This window comes from Salvelinus sp. IW2-2015, linkage group LG14 (genome assembly GCF_002910315.2).
Source record: "Salvelinus sp. IW2-2015 linkage group LG14, ASM291031v2, whole genome shotgun sequence".
Lineage (NCBI taxonomy): Eukaryota > Metazoa > Chordata > Actinopteri > Salmoniformes > Salmonidae > Salvelinus > Salvelinus sp. IW2-2015.
Genome location: NC_036854.1, coordinates 32,825,948 through 32,849,379, shown reverse-complemented (window position 1 = coordinate 32,849,379; position 23,432 = coordinate 32,825,948). Strand labels below are relative to the sequence as shown.

At 43.2% G+C, this 23,432-nt stretch overlaps 1 protein-coding gene across 1 annotated transcript; it reads left to right on the top strand.

Moving 5' to 3' along the window:
- The first annotated feature begins 10,302 nt into the window (after positions 1 to 10,302).
- Positions 10,303 to 22,427, top strand: cul1b (cullin 1b). Its single transcript, XM_023999991.2, has 22 exons — positions 10,303 to 10,405; positions 14,409 to 14,739; positions 15,055 to 15,229; positions 15,443 to 15,610; positions 15,761 to 15,811; positions 16,017 to 16,107; positions 16,257 to 16,420; positions 16,526 to 16,688; positions 16,881 to 17,011; positions 17,149 to 17,256; positions 17,368 to 17,474; positions 17,554 to 17,602; positions 17,720 to 17,851; positions 18,002 to 18,119; positions 18,224 to 18,300; positions 20,558 to 20,676; positions 20,758 to 20,863; positions 21,001 to 21,048; positions 21,591 to 21,673; positions 21,780 to 21,885; positions 21,977 to 22,090; positions 22,274 to 22,427. The coding sequence occupies exons 2-22, from the start codon at positions 14,600 to 14,602 to the stop codon at positions 22,352 to 22,354; spliced, it is 2,331 nt and encodes a 776-aa protein (XP_023855759.1). The 5' UTR covers positions 10,303 to 10,405; positions 14,409 to 14,599; the 3' UTR covers positions 22,355 to 22,427.
- The last annotated feature ends 1,005 nt before the right edge of the window (positions 22,428 to 23,432 follow it).

Here is a 23,432-nt window from a genome sequence, read left to right as displayed (position 1 = left end):
TCACATAGCCTGACTTAAACACAGAGGAGAGCAGTCTATTCACCTTTCTTCCATGTAGATAAACTCTAATGAAAAAAGGAAGGAACATTTCTCTTCAATAAAACATCCTCTCATTCCAGGAGGACCTACAGACTTTCCTGAAGCCCTTACAGGAAAAACTGGAGGTCTTTAATAAAGTTAAACAAACCTGTGACCAAACATTCAAGCACATTAACGTGAGGATGACTAGTAATAAGAGAACAGAGAATTGTATGTGTTCGGATCACAGTATTTTGTGGGTAAACTGTGACAATTCAATTAACATAATTTAGTGTAAAGCAGTGTCAATGACAGTTGTACACAACTATTATTAACTTGACATGTTCTTCTTGGCTTCCAAATACATCACCAACTACAAATCACCCACAGTTCTAATCTACACTGAACAAAAATATAAATGGAACGTGCAACAATTTCAAAGATTTTACTGAGTTATAGTTCAAATAAGGAAATCCGTCAATTGAAATACAAATAAGCATTTGCTGGTCACAGATACTGTACCTTTAAAAAAAAAGTAGGGGTGTGGATCAGAAAACCAGTCAGTATCTGGTTTGACCATTTGCCTCATTCAGCGCAACACATTTCCTTCACATAGAGTTGATCAGGCTGTTGATTGTGGCCTGTGGAATGTTGTCACACTCCTCTTCAAATGGCTGTGCGAAGTTGCTGGATATTGGCGGGAAATGGAACACGCTGTCATACACATCGATCCAGAGCATCCCAAACATGCTCAATGGGTGACATGTCTGGTGAGTATGCAGGCCATGGAAGAACTGGGACATTTTCAGCTTCCAGGAATTGTGTACAGATCCATGCAACATGGGGCTGTGCATTGTCATGCTGAAACATGAGGTGATGGCGGCGGATGAATGCTACGACAATGGGCCTCAGGATCTCATCACAGTATCTCTATGCATTCAAATTGCAATCAATAAAATGCAATTATGTGTCTTGTCCGTAGCTTATGCCTGCCCATACCATAACCCCACGCCACCATGGGGCATTCTGTTCACAATGTTGACATCAACAAACCACTCGCCCACACAACGCCACACACTCTGTCTGCCATCTATCTGCCCGGTACAGTTGAAACTGGGATTCATCTGTGAAGAGCACACTTCTTCAGTGTGCCAGTGGCCATCGAAGGTGAACTTTTGCCCACAGAAGTCAGTTACGACGCCAAACTGCAGTCAGGTCAAGACCCTGGTAAGGACGTATGCACGCAGATGAGCTTTCCTAAGACGGTTTCTGACAGTTTGTGCAGAAATTCTTTGGTTGTGCAAACCCAGTTTCATCAATTGTCCAGGTGGCTGGTCTCCAACTATCCCGCAGGTGAAGAAGCCAGATGTGGAGGTCCTGGGCTGGTGTGGTTACACGTGGTCTTCGGTTGTGAGGCTGGTTGGACGTACTGTCAAATTCTCTAAAACGAAGTTGGAGGTGGCTTATGAAAGAGAAATGTACATTTAATTATCTGGCAACAGCTCTGGTGGAAATTCCTGCAGTCAGCATGCCAATTACACGCTCTCTCAAAACTTGAGACATCTGTGGCATTGTGTTGTGTGAAAGAACTGCACATTTTAGAGTGGCCTTTTATTGTCCCCAGCTCAAGGTGCACCTGTGTAATGATCATGTTGTTTAATCAGCTTGTTGATATGCCACACCTGTCAGGTGAATGGATTATCTTGGCAAAGGAGAAATGCTCACTAACAGGGATGTAAACAAATTTGTGCACAGAATTTGAGAGAAATAAGGTTTTTGTGCATATGGAAAATTTGTAGGATATTTTATTTCAGCTCATGAAACATGGGACCAACACTCAGCTCCTGTCACTCTGGACCCAAACACTGCCTACCCAGATCTCTGGATGTCTGAGGATCTGACCAGTGTGAAACGCAGGAATGAGACACTGTAGCTTCCTGATAACCCAGAGAGGTTTGATGACTATGTATGGATCTGGATCTTGTGTTCTGAGGGCTTTAACTCAGGAACACAGCTGGGACGTTGAGGTTGGGAACAATACATTCTGGCCACTGGGTGTGATAGAAAAGTRTGTTGAGAGGAAGGCAGCAGTTAAGAGTGGACACTGGCGATTCTGGCACTTCAAACATAAATACAGTGTATTTTCCCCACCAGAATCAACCAGTGTACTCCCAGTGGCAAAGAAACCCCAGACGATCAGAATGCAGCTGGACTGGGACAAAGGAAAGCTGTCATTCTCTGACCCTGATAAGAACACATGTTTACACACTATTACACACACCTTKACTGAGAAAGTATTTCCATATTCTTGGTAGTTATTGCAAGCTCTCCCCTCTGAGAATCTTTCCAGGGATGGTCTCTGTAAAAGGACAAAATAGTTAGTCTGGCTGTAGTGGGACAGCCCTGGTGGTAATGTTGTGATTATGGTACAGTATGTCAAGGCTTTATCCCGGGAACAAGATGGTACTGTTGAGTGTGTTAGTGGATTTTAGGGGAAAACCAATTGTCTTAATAAAAAATAAAAAAGACATCTTTGAAATCAACTCAATTATACTTAGTAATAAAACGTAAATAAATTGTTGTTGTTTTTTACAGTGAAATATTTTGTATTGCATGTTTAAGGTAATTGTGCTGTATGAGTGTGAAACTCTTTTTCTTGATCAACCTTGTCACAGTGTACTACCATTTCCCTACCCCAACATGTTTCTGAAAATTAATTGTACAATTATTTGGGAAGCTGAGTCATTGGAGGCTTCTAATTAGGCAGACTGGGGTCATGTTTGGTCCAGGGCACCCTCAGCGGCGCCAAATGCAACCAGTGTTCAGGGGAAATGGAAAGGGAGCCTGTGACGCAACTTCCAATATGGACATTGAGACAACTCCTCCACATTTACTGAATTGGTTCAACACTGCAGAAGAGAACCTCCTCTGACAGGTAGATTGTTTTCACATTAGGGCCACTCAGGCTATGTTAAATTATTGGTGCTTTCAAGACAACTGGGAACTCTGGAAAAAAACAAGGTCAAATATTGAAATGAGTGATCTTCGGGTTGGAAAGTCGGAGCTCTAGAAAGATACCAGAGTAATTCCGAGTTGGATGACCATTCAAAACTATTTTACCCAGTTGGAGCTAGTTTTTTTCCCCGAGTTCCCAGTTGTCTTGAATGCACTGAAGTCTGAGATTTCCGAATTCCTAGTTGTTTTGAACACGTCATTAGTACAGGGTAATCTGGGACAAAGAACCATGAAGAATAGAATAGCGCCATTTAGAGGTGAGAGGTGTCTGATTTACAACAACTGACCCAGGTCCTAGGTTCTGTCGATCTATTGGTCGGTGGGATGGGTTACAGAGTGTTGATGAGGGAGTAGGGTGAAGTTGCCCCTTGAGATGCTGATTTTGCATTTTCCAACCTAATGGTTAAGGTTAGGATTGGGGAAGGGGAAGTTGATCCTAGATCTATACCTAGGGCAAACTTCAACCCAGAACGTTGATGGGCGAGTGAGGTAACCCCAATGCCTGGTCAGTAAGGACTGGCCATGTATAAAGTGTCCTGGAACCCCTTTGGCTGCCACGGCTCCTGGTGGTCTGACCTGTTCGGAGACTAGGGAAGACCAATCCCCTTGTAGGGTTTGAACCTCAGCAGAGCAGGCTGAGGGGGAGTTMTTATACTTAACAAGAGGTATTCTATCCATCCTCAGTATTGTAAATGAATTGTAAAATTGTTTAAATGCCTGTTGTACGTATTTTTTATTACCAGTAGTTCTATATAATAAAGTCTGACAAAAACATGGTGTTCTTAGTATGAGCGTTTAGAATAGCCTGAGTGCCAGTCTGTTTGCGCTATCATGCCAAGTCCTGTCACTCATTGCCATGCCAATGGCTTGAAAATGAGCAATGGGGTTGGCAAGAGCATGAGCACAGATCTGGGTCCAGGCTAGGTTTAGAACACTAAGGAGAACAATAACAGTATGTGCAGAGTTCCAGTTGACTCAAATATCCACCCCTCATCAATCTATCAATCAAATGTATTTATAAAGCCCTTTTTACATCAGCCGATGTCACAAAGTGCTACAGAGAAACCCAGCCTAAAACAACAACCAGCAAGCAATGCAGATGTAGAAGTACGGTGGCTAGGAAAAATTCCCTAGAAAGGCAGGAACCTAGGAATAAACCTGGAGAGGAACCAGGCTCTGAGGGGTGGCCAGTCCTCTTCTGGCTATGCCGGGTTGAGATTATAACAGTACATGGCCAAGATGTTCAAACGTTCGTAGATGACCAGCAGGGCCAAATAATAATAATAATCACAGTGGTTGTAGAGGGTGTAACAGGTCAGCACTTCATGAGTAAATATCAGTTGGCTTTTCATTGCCGAGCATTCAGAGTTAGAGACAGCAGGTGCGGTAGAGAGAGAAAGTCGAAAACAGCAGGTCCGGGACAAGGTAGCACGTCTGGTGAACAGGTCAGGGTTCCATAGCCGCATCCATCAGCCCCTCACCTGACATTAACCTGCTCGTGGTAATATACTGTACAATCCCATAAAACTTAAAGATCCACCCCTCACACACCAAGTCCATGATACTCACCTGCTCACGGTAATGTACAACCCTCTCAGCTCTCTTAGGACATAAAACAGGACTTCTGCAAAAAGCAAGTTCAAACTGAACCATTGAATATTCCACCTAAAGTGTAACTTTCAGGCCCTGCTAACCAAACAAGGGTGAGTCTTGGAAGTGAACTGTTGCCTCCAGAAGCCATTCCAGAGAAAGGAATGTGACTATGAGAGAAAATGGCTTACAAATTGTTGCGCATATCTCCTGTCCATTGTGGCATGACATCTTCAAGAATCCAGTCCTACTTTATTGTGTAGCCACAGCTTCTGTAAATCCTGTCTGCAGAAACACTGGGGAGAGAAGGAAGAAAAGGAATGTCCTGAATGCAAGAGAAAATCTTCAACAGAGATTTTCCTTAACATGGCTCTGAAGGACATATGTGAGGCCTTCTTACAGGAGAGAGCTTCAACAAACTCCAAAAGTGCTATGCAGTCTGCACAGGGAGAAATTCAAGCTCTTCTGTCAGGAGGATAAACAGCCAATCTCTGTGAAATACCAGACCTCAATAAAACATGAACACTGGATCAGATCCATAGATGAAGCTTCACAGGTTTATAAGGTATAGGAAAACATTGATTAAATTCAATAAAGATTATTTGTATTTACTATTCATAAAACAAGCAAAACATGGATAGACGCTTTAAACAGTTTTTTCCTGATGGTTGTCAGTCTGTAGGGCAACGAAATGTTTAAATTGTGCAAGGGGGTGTATATTTTCTATAGTCACTTTACAGACATTTACCAAGTTTCCCTGTCTGATGTCATACATGTTTGAGTTTAGCCACACCGATCACTTATAATTTGAATACAGTGCTCTGTTCTCTATGTTAAGCRCCTGTGATTCTAGATACTGCCCACCCAGATCTCATCCTGTCTGAGGATCTGACCAGTGTCAAAGTCAGTGAGACACAGCAGCTTCCTGACAACCCAGAGAGGTTTGATAGCTACAAATGGCTCCTGGGCTCTGAGGGCTTTCACTCAGGCACACACAGCTGGGACATTGAGGTTGGGGACAGTTATTGTGACTGGGTGTGATACAGGAGGGTGTCTGAACGAAGGGAGTAGTTAAGAGTGGGTACTGGTCATTGAAGCAGTTTGATGCAAAATACACAGCACAGTTGCCACCAGGACCATCCATTGACCGTAGCACAGAAACCCCAGAGGATCAGAGTGCTCCTGGACTGGGACAAAGGAATGCTGTCCTTCTCTGACCCTGTTAACAACACACACATACACACATTCACACACACTTTCACTGAGAGAGTCTTTCCATTAATTGGTGATTACGGCAAACACCAGTGTCTAAGCATCTTGGCAGTGGAGGCCTTTTTAACAGTGGAATAGCCCTGCAATGATATTTACTCACAGCCAAATACAGCTGAGGTTAAACACTCCACAATGCTTCGGTATTTTTATTTTGAATTAGTCAGCAATGTTCAATAATTTTTTTTAAACTGCTCCTTGCACCACCATGTATTATTAGGCCTGTTCTTTGAGTGGTGGGTGACCAGTGGGGATCAGCCAGGATGGGGATGATGTGTGATGACTTTTTTAGTTTTGTTCAAATCCTTGTGGAACTGTTTTGGATGAGCTGTAATCTGTTGTTTGCAAGTACAAGTAGGCCTACAACCACTGTGTTGACATAATCAATTCTGAAGAGAATATAACCAATTAAATTATTGTTTTATATGATTGTTGTAGAGATTATTGTTTTGTATAGACCAACAGATTGTTTTGTACTACAAACAATTGTTTTGTATAAGCCTACAGATAATTGTTTTGTATAAGCCTACAGATAATTGTTTTGTATAAGCCTACAGATAATTGTTTTGTATAAGCCTACAGATAATTGTTTTGTATAAGCCTACAGATAATTGTTTTGTATAAGCCTACAGATAATTGTTTTGTATAAGCCTACAGATAATTGTTTTGTATAGGCATACAGATAATACTGATTTTAGTTTTGTTGCCCCTTACTTGAGGAATAATCTCAGAAACTCTCTAAAATGTGATGTTTTGGTGCCTCTAGGCTAGGGAAATTCAGATGGCTGATTGTTGGCCTTTTACTGACTGTTGTTTTTTATGATTGTGTTATGTATCACTCTGGTTTTCATAGTGTATTGATGTGTATATTTTTGTAATTTTTGAAATTACAGGGCTCTTATGAAAAACCTTGTTCTCAGCATGATCAAAATAAAGGTTAAATAAAAGACTGTGGCTAAACAGCATTGAAACACAAGTTTCAACAATACAGAATGGGAAAGGAGGAAATAGGCTCTCTTCATATAATTAATTAAAATGGCTTTATTTGTATGGCATGTTCAATGGAAACAAAGTTTAAAAACTCCGATGTGTTTCGGCTGCATGGACGTCAGGGAGTACAAAGATATGATAATAGTCCTCTTTTGAACATATTTTTCCAATCAACCCTGATTTGAAGAGGGAGTGGTTACAGAATTCATTGGACAACACCTAGTAAGCAATACTATACACATTCAAAAGTGAAATACTGTAATTATGTTATCAAAAATGCAACTCAAGGCTAGAAGCATCAGGACCCATAGAAAGGTAGTTCTAACCTTGAATATGACTGGGCAAAGTGCTAAGAATAGGAGAGCCATCTATTTTATAGTACACTAGAACACAGCAAACATGGACCACAGCAGTCTAGACATAGCTGAGGGCATTAGAGCAAAATGTCCACTAGATGACAGCAAATGGACCTATCACGACCCTACAGGAAAGGTGAGAAATCCATATCTTCATTTAAACCAGGGTACTTAGTGGCCTGTAGTTTGTAAATCCATATCTTCATTTAAACCAGGGTACTTAGTGGCCTGTATAAATCCATATCTTCATTTAAACCAGGGTACTTAGCGGCCTGTAGTTTGTAAATCCATATCTTCATTTAAACCAGGCTTGGGCAAGTTGCTGTGAGGTGTGCAGGGCTGTTGACCAGGGTAGCCAGGTGGAAAGCATGGCCAGCTGTAGAAAAATGCTTATTGAAATTCTCAATTATCGTGGATTTATCGGTAGTGACAGTGTTTCCTAGCCTCAGTGCAGTGGGCAGCTGGGAGGAGGTGCTCTTATTCTCCATGGACTTTAGTGTCCCAGAACTGTTTGGAGTTTGTGCTACAAGATGCAAATTTATGTTTGAAAAAGCTAGCCTTTGCTTTCCTAACTGCCTGTGTATATTGGTTCCTAACTTCCCTGAAAAGTTGCATATCGCGGGAGCTATTCGATGCTAATGCAGTACGCCACAGGATGTTTTTGTGCTGATCAAGGGCAGTCAGGTCTGGAGTGAAACAAGGGCTATAGCTGTTCCTGGTTCTAAATTTTTTGAATGGGGCATGCTTATTTAAGATGGTGAGGAAAGCATTTTTAAAGAATAACCAGGCATCCTCTACTGACGGAATGAGGTCAATATCCTTCCAGGATACCCGGGCCAGGTCGATTAGAAAGGCCTGCTCGCTGAAGTGTTTTAGGGAGCGTTTGACAGTGATGAGGGGTGGTCGTTTGACAATGAGGCAGTGCCACTGCCAATGAGGCAGTGATCACTGAGATCCTGGTTAAAGACAACAGAGGTGTATTTGGAGGGCAGGTTGATTAGGATATCTATGAGGGTGCCCGTGTTTACGGATTTGGGGTTGTATCTAGTAGGTTCATTGATAATTTGTGTGCGATTGAGTGCATCAAGCTTAGATTGTAGGATGGCCGGGGTGTTAAGCATGTCACAGTTTAGGTCACCTAACAGCACAAGCTCTGAAGATAGATGGGGGGGCAATCAATTCACATATGGTGTCCAGGGCACAGCTGGGGGCAGAGGGTGGTCTATAGCAAGCGGCAACGGTGAGAGACTTGTTTCTGGAAAGGTGGATTTTTAAAAGGAGAAGCTCAAATTGTTTGGGCACAGACCTGGATAGTAAGACAGAATTCTGCAGGCTATCTCTGCAGTAGATTGCAACTCCGCCCCCTTTGGCAGTTCTATCTTGTCGGAAAATGTTATAGTTAGGGATGGAAATTTCAGGGTTTTTGGTGGTCTTCCTAAGCCAGGATTCAGACACGGCTAGGACATCRGGYTTGGCAGAGTGTGCTYAYMCAGTGAATAAAAKAAACTTYGGGAGGAGYCTTCTAAMGTTAACATGCATGAAACCAAGGCTTTTACGGTTACAGAAGTCAACAAATGAGAGCGCCTGGGGAATGGGAGTGGAGCTAGGCACTGCAGGGCCTGGTTTAACCTCTACATCACCAGAGGAACAMAGAAGGATAGGATAAGGGTACGACTAAAGGCTAGAAGAACTGGTCGTCTAGTACGTTCGGAACAGAGAGTAAAAGGAGCACGTTTCTGGGCACGGTAGAATAGATTCAAGGCATAATGCACAGACAAAGGTATGGTAGGATGTGAATACAGAGGAGGTAAACCTACGCATTGAGTGACGATGAGAGAGATATTGTTTCTGGAAACATCAGAGGAAGGAAATAATTGAGTAGATATATTTTATTGTCAGAAGAGGAGCTTACATTTACATTTTAGTAATTTAGCAGACACTCTTACCCAGAGCAACTTACAGTAGTGAGTGCATATATTTTCATACTGTTTTCGTACTGGTCCTCGGCGGGAATCCTACCCACAACCCTGGCATTGAAAGCGCCATGCTCTACCAACTGAGCTACACGAGACGGGCTCATTGTAATGGCTGGAATGGAATTAATGGAAGGGGGTCAAACATGTGGCTTCCATTAGTTTGATGTGTTGGATACTGTTCCATTTATTCCATTTAAGCCATTACAACGAGCCCGTCCTCCTACAGCCCCTCCCACTAGCCTCCTCTGATTATTGTATATCATTCTGAAGATAAACATGTAGCACAGTCCCCACTGGGGTCATCCCCTGACCTCACAGTGGCACAGAAATCCCAGAGGATCAGGCGCTGTCATTCTCTGACCATGGCCTGTTAACAACAACACATCTTCAAACCGACTTTCATTGAGAGTCTTTACACATCTAAACAATGGAAGAATAAACACCCTAATGAGAATCTTACCAATGAAGACCTCTGTAGTGGAACAGCACAGTTGGAGCCTCTTTCTGTGACAGTGAAAAAGCACAGCTGGTTAAGTGGAGTGTTTAAAATTGTTAAATGCTGTATGTTTGGGGTGTTGAGTGGCTCTACAGTATTTACCATAATTGAGTTATGGTATATAAAGCATATTTGTTTACCATTTGATTTCTTGGCTTAGTTTATAAACTAACGTAATTGTAATAAATCCGGTTGTGTCAATTAAATAAAAGTAATGTCAAGTGAATCATTGGTTGGTTGTGTTTCTTCTTCAAACAAATATCCACAATTAAATTTATTTTATATTTGTCTGATACGCATGTGTTTGGATTTGCCATTTTAGTTGTCACCAGTTACCACAGCCACAATGTAATAAACCCCCCCCCCCCCCCCCCATTTCTACCAATTTAAACCTAACAACATTACTAACCTTATGCCTAACTCGAACATTACATTTAGACCAAAAATCGTATTTTTGTTTTTATACATTTTTACGATATAAACCATTTTGACGTTGACGCTGTGGTAACCCACTCACCGTGTCATCATCATCATTTCATTTCACTAGGAGATCTTAGCGCTGCTACATCATCTTGAGACAACTGCGAAACGAAGGAAATCCATCTCAGTCAAGAACCGAGTAAAGGAGGCGCCGATAGCTAGATTCCTGAACCTGTATTTCTCTATTGCTGGGGCAAATAAACGGTTCAGAAATGGTAAGAATAGCTTCTATTCTATTGTCTAAGTGCCATGAAGCTTTTATTTGAGCTAGTTAGTTAGCTATCCTCTAGCTAGCGAGGCAGCAGCTCGTTGTGGTTAGCCGCGCAAGCAGGAGATGTTTTGGCGAATAATCCTGACTCATTGAACAGGGTGCCATTTTAATTTTCATCGGAAATTATGGTTTTAACCTCATATTTAGTTAAGAAAATATTGTCTGGCTCGTCATAACCTTATCAAAATACTCAAACATGAATTAGACCGACGCCCGGCGACGGCTAACTATCGGGTCCAACAATGGCAGCTACGCTGTTTAGAAAACTAACCTAGCTAGCTAACGGCTGTCGTTCTTTCGGCTAACTTAGCTGCGTCAGCTAACGTTAGATACGTTGGCTGCCTTGTTATCCTAACCTAGAAATTGTGATGTTGCTTTAGCTAGCCCATGAATGTGTTGGCTTCTATGTTGATTTAGCGAACAAGTAACTTATACCAACAATAACTAGCAAGCTTGAAAAAGTCACCGTGTTACCTTATGTGCTCAAATGTTTTGCCATTAAATAACGTTAGRGAGTTAACGATAACGTTAAGTTAGTTGGCTGGTCAACAACAACACTAACGTTAGTTGGCTGGCCAACAACACTCACTAGTCTGGCTAAATGCTGTTGGCAAACCAGTCTGTAATTTGGTCTGTATTTAGTTATGACAATACAGATGAGCTCGAAGGCAAGCTGCTTTTGGGCCTCTAACATTGAATGTACATTGAGCAAATTAAAACTAACGTTATTTATTTAGCCATAAATACTCTGTCCAACCAAAGTACCCTCTTCGGACTCTGTCACTAAACTACACTCATTTGGTCTGAGTATCACAACAAACAATTACTTCTGCTCTGTGAAGGCAGAGTGGTAAGCTGGGTGTAATGTAAGTGAGGGAAAGACAGTGTCAATGGAACAGTCGTCTTTCAGGTCATGTAGGCCTAGTTAGTGTTTGGTTTCAGTGGGACAGAAATCTGACCCTGCCTGCCTCACACTCACCACCCCAGTAATGGCTTCTGCCACCAATCACTAACTACCCCATGATGGTTAGTAGGAGACAACCTCTTCCTACAGCCTCTGTGCTTCCCTGACTTCCTCTGAGGCAGGACTGCTCTACTCTTGTCGGAAATAGAGCAGCTTGACATCTCACTTTTTTTACCTTTATTTAACTAGGCAAGTCAGTTAAGAACACATTCTTATTTACAGGGGCAGAACGACAGATGTTTGTCAGCTCTAGGATTCGATCCAGCAACCTTTCGGTTACTGGCCCAACGCTCTAACCGCTAGGCTACCTGCCGCCCCGTTCTGTTCCTCTGAGTCAGTCAGCAAAGCGCCTGTTTGATACAGCCTGAGGAAACCTGGACGCTAGATGTGTGTGTGCAAGGCTGAACACCCCCTCCCCGCCTTTACCTTAGATGACCTGTGTCTGTTTAACATGTGAGAGGCGTGCTGAGAGCTGTGACTATAAAATCAATCCTGGTGTGCGTGCGCACTAGCCTTTCAAATGCTGAGCTGAGTGAGAATCAAAAGCTGCATACACTAATGAAATAGCCTGCCTTATTGCCCCAAAACACACCCTGCACTCCAAGCTAGAAAGCAATTAAATGGTTCCCAATACACTGTGATTTGACTACAGGATTGCATGTTCCCGAGGCATAGCTTTTGCGTTATCTGATACACAGTATCTCTGGTCTGTGAATGAATCACTCTTTCACGGTTAGAGCATTGGGCCAGTAACCAAAAGGTTGCTGCTTCGAATACCCAAGCCGACAAGGTGAAAACGTGCCCATGAGCAAGGCACTTGGCCCTAATTTGCTTCAGGGGTGCCGTACTATTATGGCTGAACCTATAAAACAACTAATTTCACTGGTGTATGTGGCAATGAAACATTTATTCTTTTTTTTTTTGCTTGTGGCAGACTACACCTGAGCTTTACCCTTTTAAAAAAAAAAATATTTTAAATGTGTCATTTAGCAGACGCTCTTGTCAAGAGCGATTTACAGTAGTGAGTGCATACATTTTCATACTGGTCCCCCTGCGGGAGTCAAACCCACAACCCTGGCGTTGCAAGCGCCATGGTCTACCAACTCAGCCACACGGGACCTCTAGGCATTGGGTTTGTTAAATCTGTAGTCAATAAGGAAGTAGGTTAATCTTCTCTCGTTGAGAAGACCTGATTGGGTCGAAGGCTAGCGAGGTGGTTTAGCTCTGTGTTTCTGTTTATTACATTGTTGGTGTGTGTTAATGTATATGTAGGCTATTAGGTAGGGCCAGGAAGATATCGGTATCACAATCTTTTTTTCCATGGCAAAAATGAAAACATGAAGCAGACCAAACTCTTTTGGTTCTTTAAAAACCTGCTGTATGTAAAATATTGTGTGCTATAATGCATGTGACTCTGGATGAAAACATAATGATGTTTGTTACCAACATTAGGGCTGTTTCCTATAGAAGTTAAATCTGCTTTGTTTTGTTTCCTTGCCATGATACTAACGAGTATCGCGATACTGGTATCGTCCCGGGCCCTAGTAAGGTTCAGTGACTCTGGCCAGGACACAATGACTGAGGTAGCCTAATGAGATTTACCGGCTGCTTTCCCACGACCACAGCTCTCTCGCTCTTCCCTGATTCATTGTGCCATTATGGTTTCTCACGGTTGTATTGTGTTGTTAATGTATAATTTCCTGCAGAAAGATCCAATTGGATTAGCTAGATATTAAAACATTAGCCTTACTGCTAGTGTAAGCAGTTGTAGGGTTGGTGAACCTTATTCGGATCACCATTAGCTGACGTCATTAGAAAGGTTACGTTACTGTTCTTGTCATGTGTTGACACGCTAGTCTAGCACAGATGTTAGTTACTATTAGCAATCAGCCCTGAGGGGTATACTACAATAACGGTTCAAGAGTTAGCCAGCTAACTTGTCTAAATGTTCTGAAACAACTTAGTATTTTATTTTTTTATAGATACACTTGAAATGGGCATGGTCGCTGACTCAACAACCAAAAACACATATCTGAGTTTAGCTTTCTTAATAAACCAAAAAAGCAATAGGTATTTTGGTTGTTTATCAAAGTTAGCTGGCTAACTCATTGAACCTCCTTTGTAGTATACCCCTCTGGGGTCTTTCCCAGAAACAACACATGATGGGGTCATGAAATTTGCACTAGAGGAACATGATGACGTTGATGTGCCAGAGTTTCAGGTTTCACAACTAACTGTGAGGAAATCACTGTCATGGCCTCCATGTTCACATCATGGACATCCTGTAAGTTACTCACTCACCCCCTTCTGTCTTTATTGAAGTTTTTAAAGGACTACTGCCATCATGCGTACACACACAGATACTTACACACACACACCGTAAACAAGTGATCACTGCTACTGGTGTGTCTAAATATAACATGGGAGAACTAGGCCTATCCACCAATCTAGTGCTGGTCATAAGCACAAACGCACACAAACTGCTTGTGAACGGTGTCAGGAAGTAAATAGTGTTCAGGTTGCAACACAAACAAACATCCTCAGCCTTGGGCCTAAATGACCAGAGATGGAGACAAGGCTGGCTGTCCTCTGCTATATATAGACCCTCTGCCTGGCTGTCAACAACAATGAGCCTCACTTCCCTTCTCTCTCTTCATATCTTTGTAAATTGGGGAGGGACCTTGTTGATGTTGCCATTTCCTGGTCTCCTGGCCAATCAGGGTTTATATTACATAGCGATGTATCTGACTGTAATCAATGTCTTTGGGCTGTGGAGAGCTCCTCTCATGTTGAATATACTGCGGTTTCTGTCACAGTATTTGAGGCCAGTCTGCCTGCCAGAGGACTGGGAAGGAAGTAGCCTGGCCCTAAAGTGGACTAATCTGTCATTAGCTAGCTGTAATCACGTAGTTCATAGTTCAGCTGCTAGAAAGAACAGCAACCACTGTTAGTAACCACTGTTTTCTCTCTCTTATTCCTCCAGGTCTTGTGGTGAGGTGTTGCTGCATAAGGCTGTGAGGAGGAGCAACTGACGACAGAGCCAAACTTACTGACACGCACTCACCAGCCTCCCATGGACGGCACACTCTGAGACAGCACTTGAGAGGAGAGAAACAACAGGAGTGGGAGCAGAGGAGAGAAGAAGGAGCTGAGGAGAGCAGGAGGGACGTGACGATGTCGTCCAACAGGGGCCAGAACCCACATGGGCTGAAGCAGATCGGGCTGGACCAGATCTGGGACGACCTGAGGGCTGGCATCCACCAGGTGTACACACGGCAGAGCATGGCGAAGTCACGCTACATGGAGCTCTACACGTATCCCACACGCTAAGGGGGGGTGAAGGCCAGGGGAGGTGGTGGAATTTAAGGGGTTATTAAGTTGGTACGGCTGCTGTGATTTCCCTTTTGAAGGGTGTTTAAGGTTTATATGGCCTACTTCCCAAAGTGGAAGCTCACAGCAGTATGCAGTGTATATTGCAGTGTCATTATGGTGTTGTGTTCATGGGTGTGTCCTAGTGGTGCAATACTTACTGATGGGCTAGGTCACATCACATGTAGAGAGGTCAGAGTCCTGCTGCAATAGACCTGATACCACCATAGTGTTTCTGTCTTAACTCCCCTGCCTGTCAGCCATGTGTATAACTACTGTACCAGCGTGCACCAGTCCAGTCAAGGCCGGGGGTCTGCCGTCCCCAACAAGCCCTCCAAGAAGAGCAGTACTCCTGGGGGGGCCCAGTTCGTAGGCCTGGAACTCTACAAGAGACTCAAGGAGTTCCTCAAGAACTACCTGACCAGTCTGCTCATGGTGAGTGGTACAGTGACATGGGGATTCCATCCTCTCCTGACCCGCTGGCACTTTGATGACCTTTCACAGATCTAATGTGTGGTTGGATACAAGGAAAATATGGTGCCAATTCCACCTATCATTGTTTACTCTTTCTCTTGAACTGTACCTTATTTTGTTTGGTGACCAATGCATCTTCCGTCTCCCCCTCTACTCTTTCTCTCTCTCTCCCAGGATGGTGAGGACCTGATGGATGAGTGTGTGTTGAAGTTCTACACACAGCAGTGGGAGGATTACCGGTTCTCCAGTAAGGTGCTGAATGGGATCTGTGCTTACCTCAACAGGCACTGGGTCAGACGTGAATGTGATGAGGGACGCAAGGGCATCTACGAGATCTACTCGGTGAGAGGAGGGAGGGAAGGAAGGAAGGAAGGAAGGAAGGAAGGGAGGGGGTGTCTTTGTGTGTCAATTTTCAACTGTAAAAGATGAGTGAATTATGACATTAGTTTATCCTCTCTCCTCCATTTATCCCTCATGCCCTCTCTTCTGTAGTTGGCGTTGGTAACGTGGAGGGAGTGTCTATTCAGACCCCTAAACAAACAGGTGGGTATGATGATGATGTCACATCTGACTGACACAACACACGCACGGTAAATAGAATCACCAACCACGTCAGTTCAGTGTGTTTCACTGTGTCGTTCTATGTGTAACTGGTGTAGCGATGGATAGAGCTGCCATCTTATTCTAAGACGGCGAACAACGTAATTCATACATTCATTGACTTTACACCACTCGCTCTCTCTCTCAGGTAACGAATGCGGTCCTGAAGCTGATCGAGAAGGAGAGGAATGGAGAGACCATCAACACCAGACTCATCAGTGGTGTGGTGCAGTCCTACGGTACAACACACCTCAAACCAATCCACTTCAAGTTTTCACTTAGACACGCGTTTATAAAATATCATCACATTCCAGCACATCACAGAATTTTCTCTTATAGAAGAATTCAGAAGTCTCAGACTTGACTGTATGTGTGTTGTCTCCTATAGTGGAGCTGGGGCTGAATGAGGAGGATGCGTTTGCTAAGGGTCCTACGCTGTCAGTGTATAAAGAATACTTTGAGTGCCAGTTCCTCACGGACACTGAACGCTTCTACACACGAGAGAGCACCGAGTTCCTCCAACAGAACCCTGTTACTGAGTATATGAAGAAGGTGAGGATGGAGGGAGAAAAAGAGGGTGGGGTAGCAGCAGTGACGGGTGTAGGTGTAGCTCCATGAAAGCACCAGGAAGTTAACCTTGTGTTTCTGTGTGTGTAGGCCGAGGCCCGTCTGCTAGAGGAACAGAGGCGTGTGCAGGTGTACCTCCATGAGTCCACTCAGGATGAGCTGGCCAGGCGGTGTGAACAGGTGCTCATAGAGAAACACCTGGAGATCTTCCACACAGAGTTCCAGAATCTACTGGATGCTGACAAGAACCAAGGTAGGGAATGGTGTAGGTTTTTTTTTCAGCTGCTCAACCCAGGAAATGGAAAATACAATAGAGAATAAGTATAAGGAGTTATATATGCCTTGTTATGAGTGCCTGTGTTTTTAGACAAAGGTTGTGTGTACTCGGTCTCTCATTCTCTCTCCTCTCCCTCATTCTCTTTCTTTCTTTTTTCCTCCCTCTCAGATCTAGGTCGGATGTATAACTTGGTGTCTCGTATAACGGATGGCCTGGGAGAGCTAAAGAAACTCCTAGAAACACACATCCACAACCAGGGCCTGGCCGCTATAGAGAAATGTGGGGAGGCCGCTCTCAACGTATGTACACACACACATACACACACACACACACACACACACACACACACACACACACACACATATATATATATATATATATATATATATATATATATATATATTTGTATGTATATATGTGTGTTTGTCCCTCCTAGGACCCTAAGGTGTATGTCCAGACCACACTGAACGTCCATAAGAAGTACAACGCTCTGGTCATGTCTGCCTTCAACAACGACGCTGGCTTCGTAGCTGCTCTAGACAAGGTGCACTCTAGCTTTTTAATAAACAACTTTTTTCTCCTTGAAAAAAATCTATGTAGTAAGGATTCCTATATAAATACCCAGAACTGACGTTGTAGCGCGTTCTCTCTCCAGGCGTGTGGTCGTTTCATCAACAACAACACGGTCACTAAGATGGCCCAGTCCTCCAGCAAATCACCTGAACTACTGGCTAGATACTGTGACTCTCTGCTCAAGAAGAGGTGGGTAATCTACTGTATGGCGCTAGGGCTATTGTCTGTCTCTGACATAACTAAACATTCACTGTATTCTGTTCTCCAGTTCTAAGAACCCAGAAGAGGCAGAGTTGGAGGACACACTCAACCAAGTGGTGAGGACCTACTCTTTGTTCATAAACCTTTTGACTTTCTCTTCAGAACTAATTTGAGTTACCAACTGTCTCAAAGTCCTATCTCAATAAATCTTTCATATGTTGCTCATCCCTCAGATGGTGGTGTTTAAGTACATAGAGGACAAGGATGTGTTCCAGAAGTTCTATGCTAAGATGCTGGCTAAACGCCTCGTCCACCAGAACAGTGCTAGCGACGACGCAGAGGCTAGCATGATCTCCAAACTCAAGGTCTGTACCACATATATATATATATATATATACACACACACACACACACACACACACGCATTTATCCAATCTCACACAGACCGATCACCCCAAGGAATGTAAAAGAAAATATGTAATTTTGAAAGTATTGTGACTTTCTCTCTCCCTTAGCAAGCGTGTGGCTTTGAGTACACATCTAAACTACAGAGGATGTTCCAGGACATCGGAGTCAGCAAAGACCTCAACGAACAGTTCAAGAAACACCTGACCAACTCTGAACCTCTCGACTGTAAGCACCTGTTGGTTTGTCTAATAAACCTAATACTTCTGTTTACTGGTATCTGTATTTGTTGTAAATGTGTTTCCAATGCTAAATAATGAGGTGTGTTACAGTGGACTTCAGTATCCAGGTGTTGAGTTCCGGGTCCTGGCCGTTCCAGCAATCATGCACTTTCGCTCTGCCCTCCGAGGTGAGACTCAACTCAATACCAATTCAACTTAGTAACGATACACACATCACTCCTAACTCCAACACAACTTAATACAACAAAAAATACACTCCCCAACACATTTATTTGTTTTATGAGGCGATAGTACAGAATGTCGCCTTTTATTCTGAGGGTATTTCCATACATATCTGTTTTAGAAATGAAAGGACGTCATGTATCTAGTCCCACCATTTGAAGGTGACAAGTAAATTCAGCAAAAAAAGAAACGTCCTCTCCTGTCAACTGCTTATTTTCAGCTTAACATGTGTAAATATTTGTATGAACATAACAAGATTCAACAACTGAGACATGAACTGAACAAGTTACACAGACATGTGACTAACATAAATGGAATAATGTGTCCCTGAACAAAGGGGGGGGGTGTCAAAATCAAAAGTAACAGTCTGTATCTGGTGTGGCCACCAGCTGCATTAAGTACTGCAGTGCATCTCCTCCTCATGGACTGCACCAGATTTGCCAGTTCTTGCGTGTGAAGGATGTATACCAACAGGGACGCACACTCTTCCACAGGCACCTGCAAGTTCCCGTACATTTCTGGGGAGAATGGCCCTAGTCCTCACCCTTTGATCCAACAGGTCTCAGACGTGCTCAATGGGATTGAGATCCGGGCTCTTCGCTGGCCATGGCAGAACACTGATTCCTGTCTTGCAGAAAATCACGCACAGAACAAGCAGTATGGCTGGTGTCATTGTCATGTCAGGATGAGCCTGCAGGAAGGGTACCACATGAGGGAGGAGGATGTCTTCCCTGTAATGCACAGCATTGAGATTGCCTGCAATGCAACAAGCTCAGTCGATGATGTTGTGACACACCGCCCCAGACCGTTACGGACCCTCCACCTCCAAATTGATCCTGCTCAGAGTACAGGCCTCGGTGTAACGCTCATTCCTTCGACGATAGATGCGAATCCGAACATCAACCCTGGTGAGACAAAACCGCGACTTGTCAGTGAAGAGCACTTTTGCCAGTCCTGTTTTGTCCAGCGACGGTGGGTTTGTGGCCATAGGCAACGTTGTTGCCGGTGATGTTTGGTGAGGACCTGCCTTACAACAGGCCAACAAACACTCAGTCTAGCCTCTCTCAGCCTATTGCTGACAGTCTGAGCACTGTTGGAGGGATTGTGCGTTCCTGGTGTACACGGGCAGTTGTTGCCATCCTGTACCTGTCCTGCTGGTGTGATGTTCGATGTACCGATGTGCAGGTGTTGTTACACGTGGTCTGCCACTGCGGAGGACGATCAGCTGTCCGTCCTGTCCCCTGTAGCGGCTGTCTAGTGTCTCACAGTACGGACATTGCAACTTATTGCCCTGGCCACATCTGCCGTCCTCATGCCTCCTTGCAGTATGCCTAAGGCATGTTCACGCAGATGAGCAGGGACCCTGGGCATCTTTCTTTTGGTGTTTTTCAGTGTCCCGTAGCCAGGCCTCTTTAGTGTCCTAAGTTTTCATAACTGTGACCTTAATTGGCTACCGTCTGTAAGCTGTTAGTGTCTTTATAATGGTTCCACAGGTGCATGTTTATTAATTGTTTATGGTTCATTGAACAAGCATGGGAAACAGTGTTTAAACCCTTTACAATGAAGATCTGTGAAGTTATTTGGATTTTTACGAATTATCTTTGAAAGTCAGGGTTCTGAAAAAGGGACGTTTCTTTTTTTGCTGAGTTTATTTGGACAAATTCACTTGTGTATTACATTTAGTCTAAAGTTTGGTATTTGCTCCCATATTCCTAGCACACAATCACTTTTATTGTAAATAGAATAGAATGTTTCTGAACACTTCTAAATTAATATGGACGCTACCATGATTACGGATAATCATGAATTACTCGTGAATAATGATGAGTGAGAAAGTTACAGATGCACAAAGATCATGTCCTCAAAACATGCTAACCTCTCACCATAACCAATAACAGGGGAGGTAAATGTTTTTGGGGGGTATGATATTTATGCCTCTAGCTTTCTCACTCCAAATGCTTATGACCCCTTCAAATGGATGAACTAMATGCATAAAGTGCTTTCATTTCAAAACGGTAAAACATATGTATAAAACAAAAATGTCCATAAATAAAATGTGACATTCTGTACCGGCACCTCATGTAAAACACTTGATCTCATATCCAGTTGATAGAGTATATAGAAACCAATTAAAAGTTTTAGCTTCACTGACCAAATACGTAGGGGAGAGTAGACCTAATGCATCAACCTCTCGTCCTCCAGTTGGAGCGTAGCTACCAGCGGTTCACAGCATTCTACGGCAGCAGACACAGCGGTCGGAAACTCACCTGGCTCTACCACCTGTCTAAAGGAGAGCTGGTCACCAACTGCTTTAAAAACAGGTACAGAGTTGGTACAAGGTCACTTCTCACTATAATCTGGAGATGTACGTCATCACAGATGTAATTCAATGTATGTTCCAGGTACACTCTGCAGGCCTCTACCTTCCAGATGGCAATCCTGCTGCAGTACAACACAGAGGACCTGTACTCCGTACAACAACTCACTGACAGCACACAGATCAAAACCGTGAGTTATGCTGATACTGTGCTCTAAATAGAGATGTATTAAATGTAAATAAATGCTTTTAAATGACCCCTGATGAGATTAGCACATTTGTATTTRACTGGCTGTGAATATTGTTTTTACCATTTTGTTGTTTTTAGGACATTCTGGTTCAAGTGTTGCAGATCTTGTTGAAATCCAAATTGCTGGTAAGTGCAAGTCAAGTAGAATGTGTTGTATAATGATAGTTCGTTCACTAGAGGGCTCTGGGCTCTGCAGTATAAAAGCCTACACACTGATGGAAAGTAGTGACTCAAATCAAATTTTATTGGTCACATACACATGGTTAGCAATGTTAATGTGAGTGTACCGAAATGCTTGTGCTTCTAGTTCCGACAGTGCAGTAATATCTAACAAAATCACAACGACTACCTTATACACCAATGTAAGGGGAAGGAATAAGAATATGTACATATAAATATATGGATGCGCGATGGCTGTGCGGCATAGGCAAGATGGTATAAAATACAGTATATACATACGAGATGAGTAATGTAGGATATGTAAACATTATTAAAGTGGCATAATTTAAAGTGACTAGTGATACCATTATTAAAGTGGCCAGTGATTTGAGTCTGTATGTTGGCAGCAGCCTCTCTGTTAGTGATGGCTGTTAAACAGCTTCCATCTCAAGACTGTTATTCAGTCTCGGTCCCAGCTTTGATGCACTGTAATGCGGTCTGTGTGTCAGGTCCTGGAGGATGAGAATGCTAACATAGACGAAGTGGAGTTCAAACCAGAAACCCTGATCAAACTCTTCCTGGGATACAAGAAGTAAGTCCGCTCTCTGTTTCTCCTTTTGTGTTGTCTGGTTCTTGTGCGTTTTCTGTCTAAGCATAGATTTAATCCTTAAAATAATGTTTGTTGTTCATGTCTCCAGTAAGAAGCTGCGTGTGAACATTAACGTTCCTATGAAGACTGAACAGAAACAGGAGCAGGAGACCACACACAAGAACATAGAGGAGGACCGCAAGCTCCTCATACAGGTGTGTTCCCGACTGCATATACATGTTTGTTGAAACTACTGTACTGAATTTCTCTTTCAGCGTGGATCACTAAGTTTTATGAACTGTGTAGGCTGCCATAGTGAGGATAATGAAGATGAGGAAGGTTCTGAAACACCAGCAGCTCCTGGCTGAAGTCCTAAACCAGCTCTCGTCCCGCTTCAAACCCAGAGTCCCTGTCATTAAGGTAACACACACTCTTACCTGTCCCAGAGTCCCTGTCATTAAGGTAACACACACTGTCGCAATACATTCTCAAAGGACTCCCACACATTGCACCAACTGTAATATTTTTGTCTTAAAGTACATCTTTTTCACCCCCTTTCCCTCTGCCCCCGTTTTCTCTGCTACCCTTGTCTCTCCTCTGTAGAAGTGTATAGACATCCTGATAGAGAAGGAGTATCTGGAGAGAGTGGATGGAGAGAAAGACACGTACAGCTACTTGGCTTAACCCGCCCCTTTCCCTCTCATTTTTGTCTTTTTTTTTATGTCCGAGTAATAAAGTGTGGTTCTTCTGACTGGCAGACGTGTGTGTGCTCAGTGGGACATATACACATGGACACACTATCTTGTTTTGATATGCAAATATGATCAGACCCACCCCATGGCATAGTGCGAAGTCCAACCAGAGAGCTGTGTCCATAGTTACTGCATGCAACTGCCTCCCTGCTAGCCTGGTCTCAGATTGATATCCTACGAAGCAGGTTTGAGGAGTTAGCGAGCTAACTTTGGTCAACTGAGTTCAACTCAGGATAAGCGGTCATACGAAAGTGGCTCACGTTTTTAGCCAGGTACATTTATATGGCAATGAATCCTTCAGAACTATCCTGCTCTGATGCAGGCTAACTCCACTTACCTTGAATGAAATGACTGGGCCTTGAGGACCAATGAAATCAGATTCCCTCATCAACCCCTTCATTTCAGGAAGATGACTGATTTTTGATGAATCAAATGTGTTATGTTAAAATCACATTACATATTTTAGTAATGTCAGAATGCATTTTAAACTTAACGCAATGTAACTTTTGTATGACTTAATACAAAAAAGTGTGTATATAAGAGGGGGGGTGCTTGTGCATTGATAAGCACACCAAAGCAGGCATTAATAAAATAAAGACAGCCCTTCTAAAAGCATTTCACACAGCAGTCTGCTGAATTTGCAAGATGCATTTTGATTTCGGCACAAATTAAAATGTTAAACTGAGTTACCCATGGATTGATTTTTGTCTCATGAGTTTGCCGTGCGACATGCACGCGCAGTTACAAGCCTGCTATAGTTAGCCGCAGACAAGACATTTTGACCGTTGTAGTGTACGGATGAAGCCTGAGCTGGTTTGTGAAGCTGGTTAGTTTTAGAAAACCCAGAGTAGATCTAGCTTGCTTCGTAGGATACTRAGGTGTTGTAGCAGCTAACTATCMTTATCATCCCAGACAAACATAACACACACTAGGAGGAGTTGGCTGAAGCACACAGAACTGGACCAGTACAATACCTCCATGTAGCCAGAGGAGTAGAGATGACTGGTTTT

What these genes read in the sequence shown, in the direction of transcription:
- cul1b (XM_023999991.2), top strand. Translation starts at nt 14,600, where the DNA reads ATGTCGTCCAACAGGGGCCAGAACCCACATGGGCTGAAGCAGATCGGG. An exon ending in TCAGACCCCTAAACAAACAG is followed by an intron (nt 15,812 to 16,016) that starts GTGGGTATGATG and finishes TCTCTCTCTCAG; the next exon opens with GTAACGAATGCGGTCCTGAA. An exon ending in CCAGAGTCCCTGTCATTAAG is followed by an intron (nt 22,091 to 22,273) that starts GTAACACACACT and finishes TCTCCTCTGTAG; the next exon opens with AAGTGTATAGACATCCTGAT.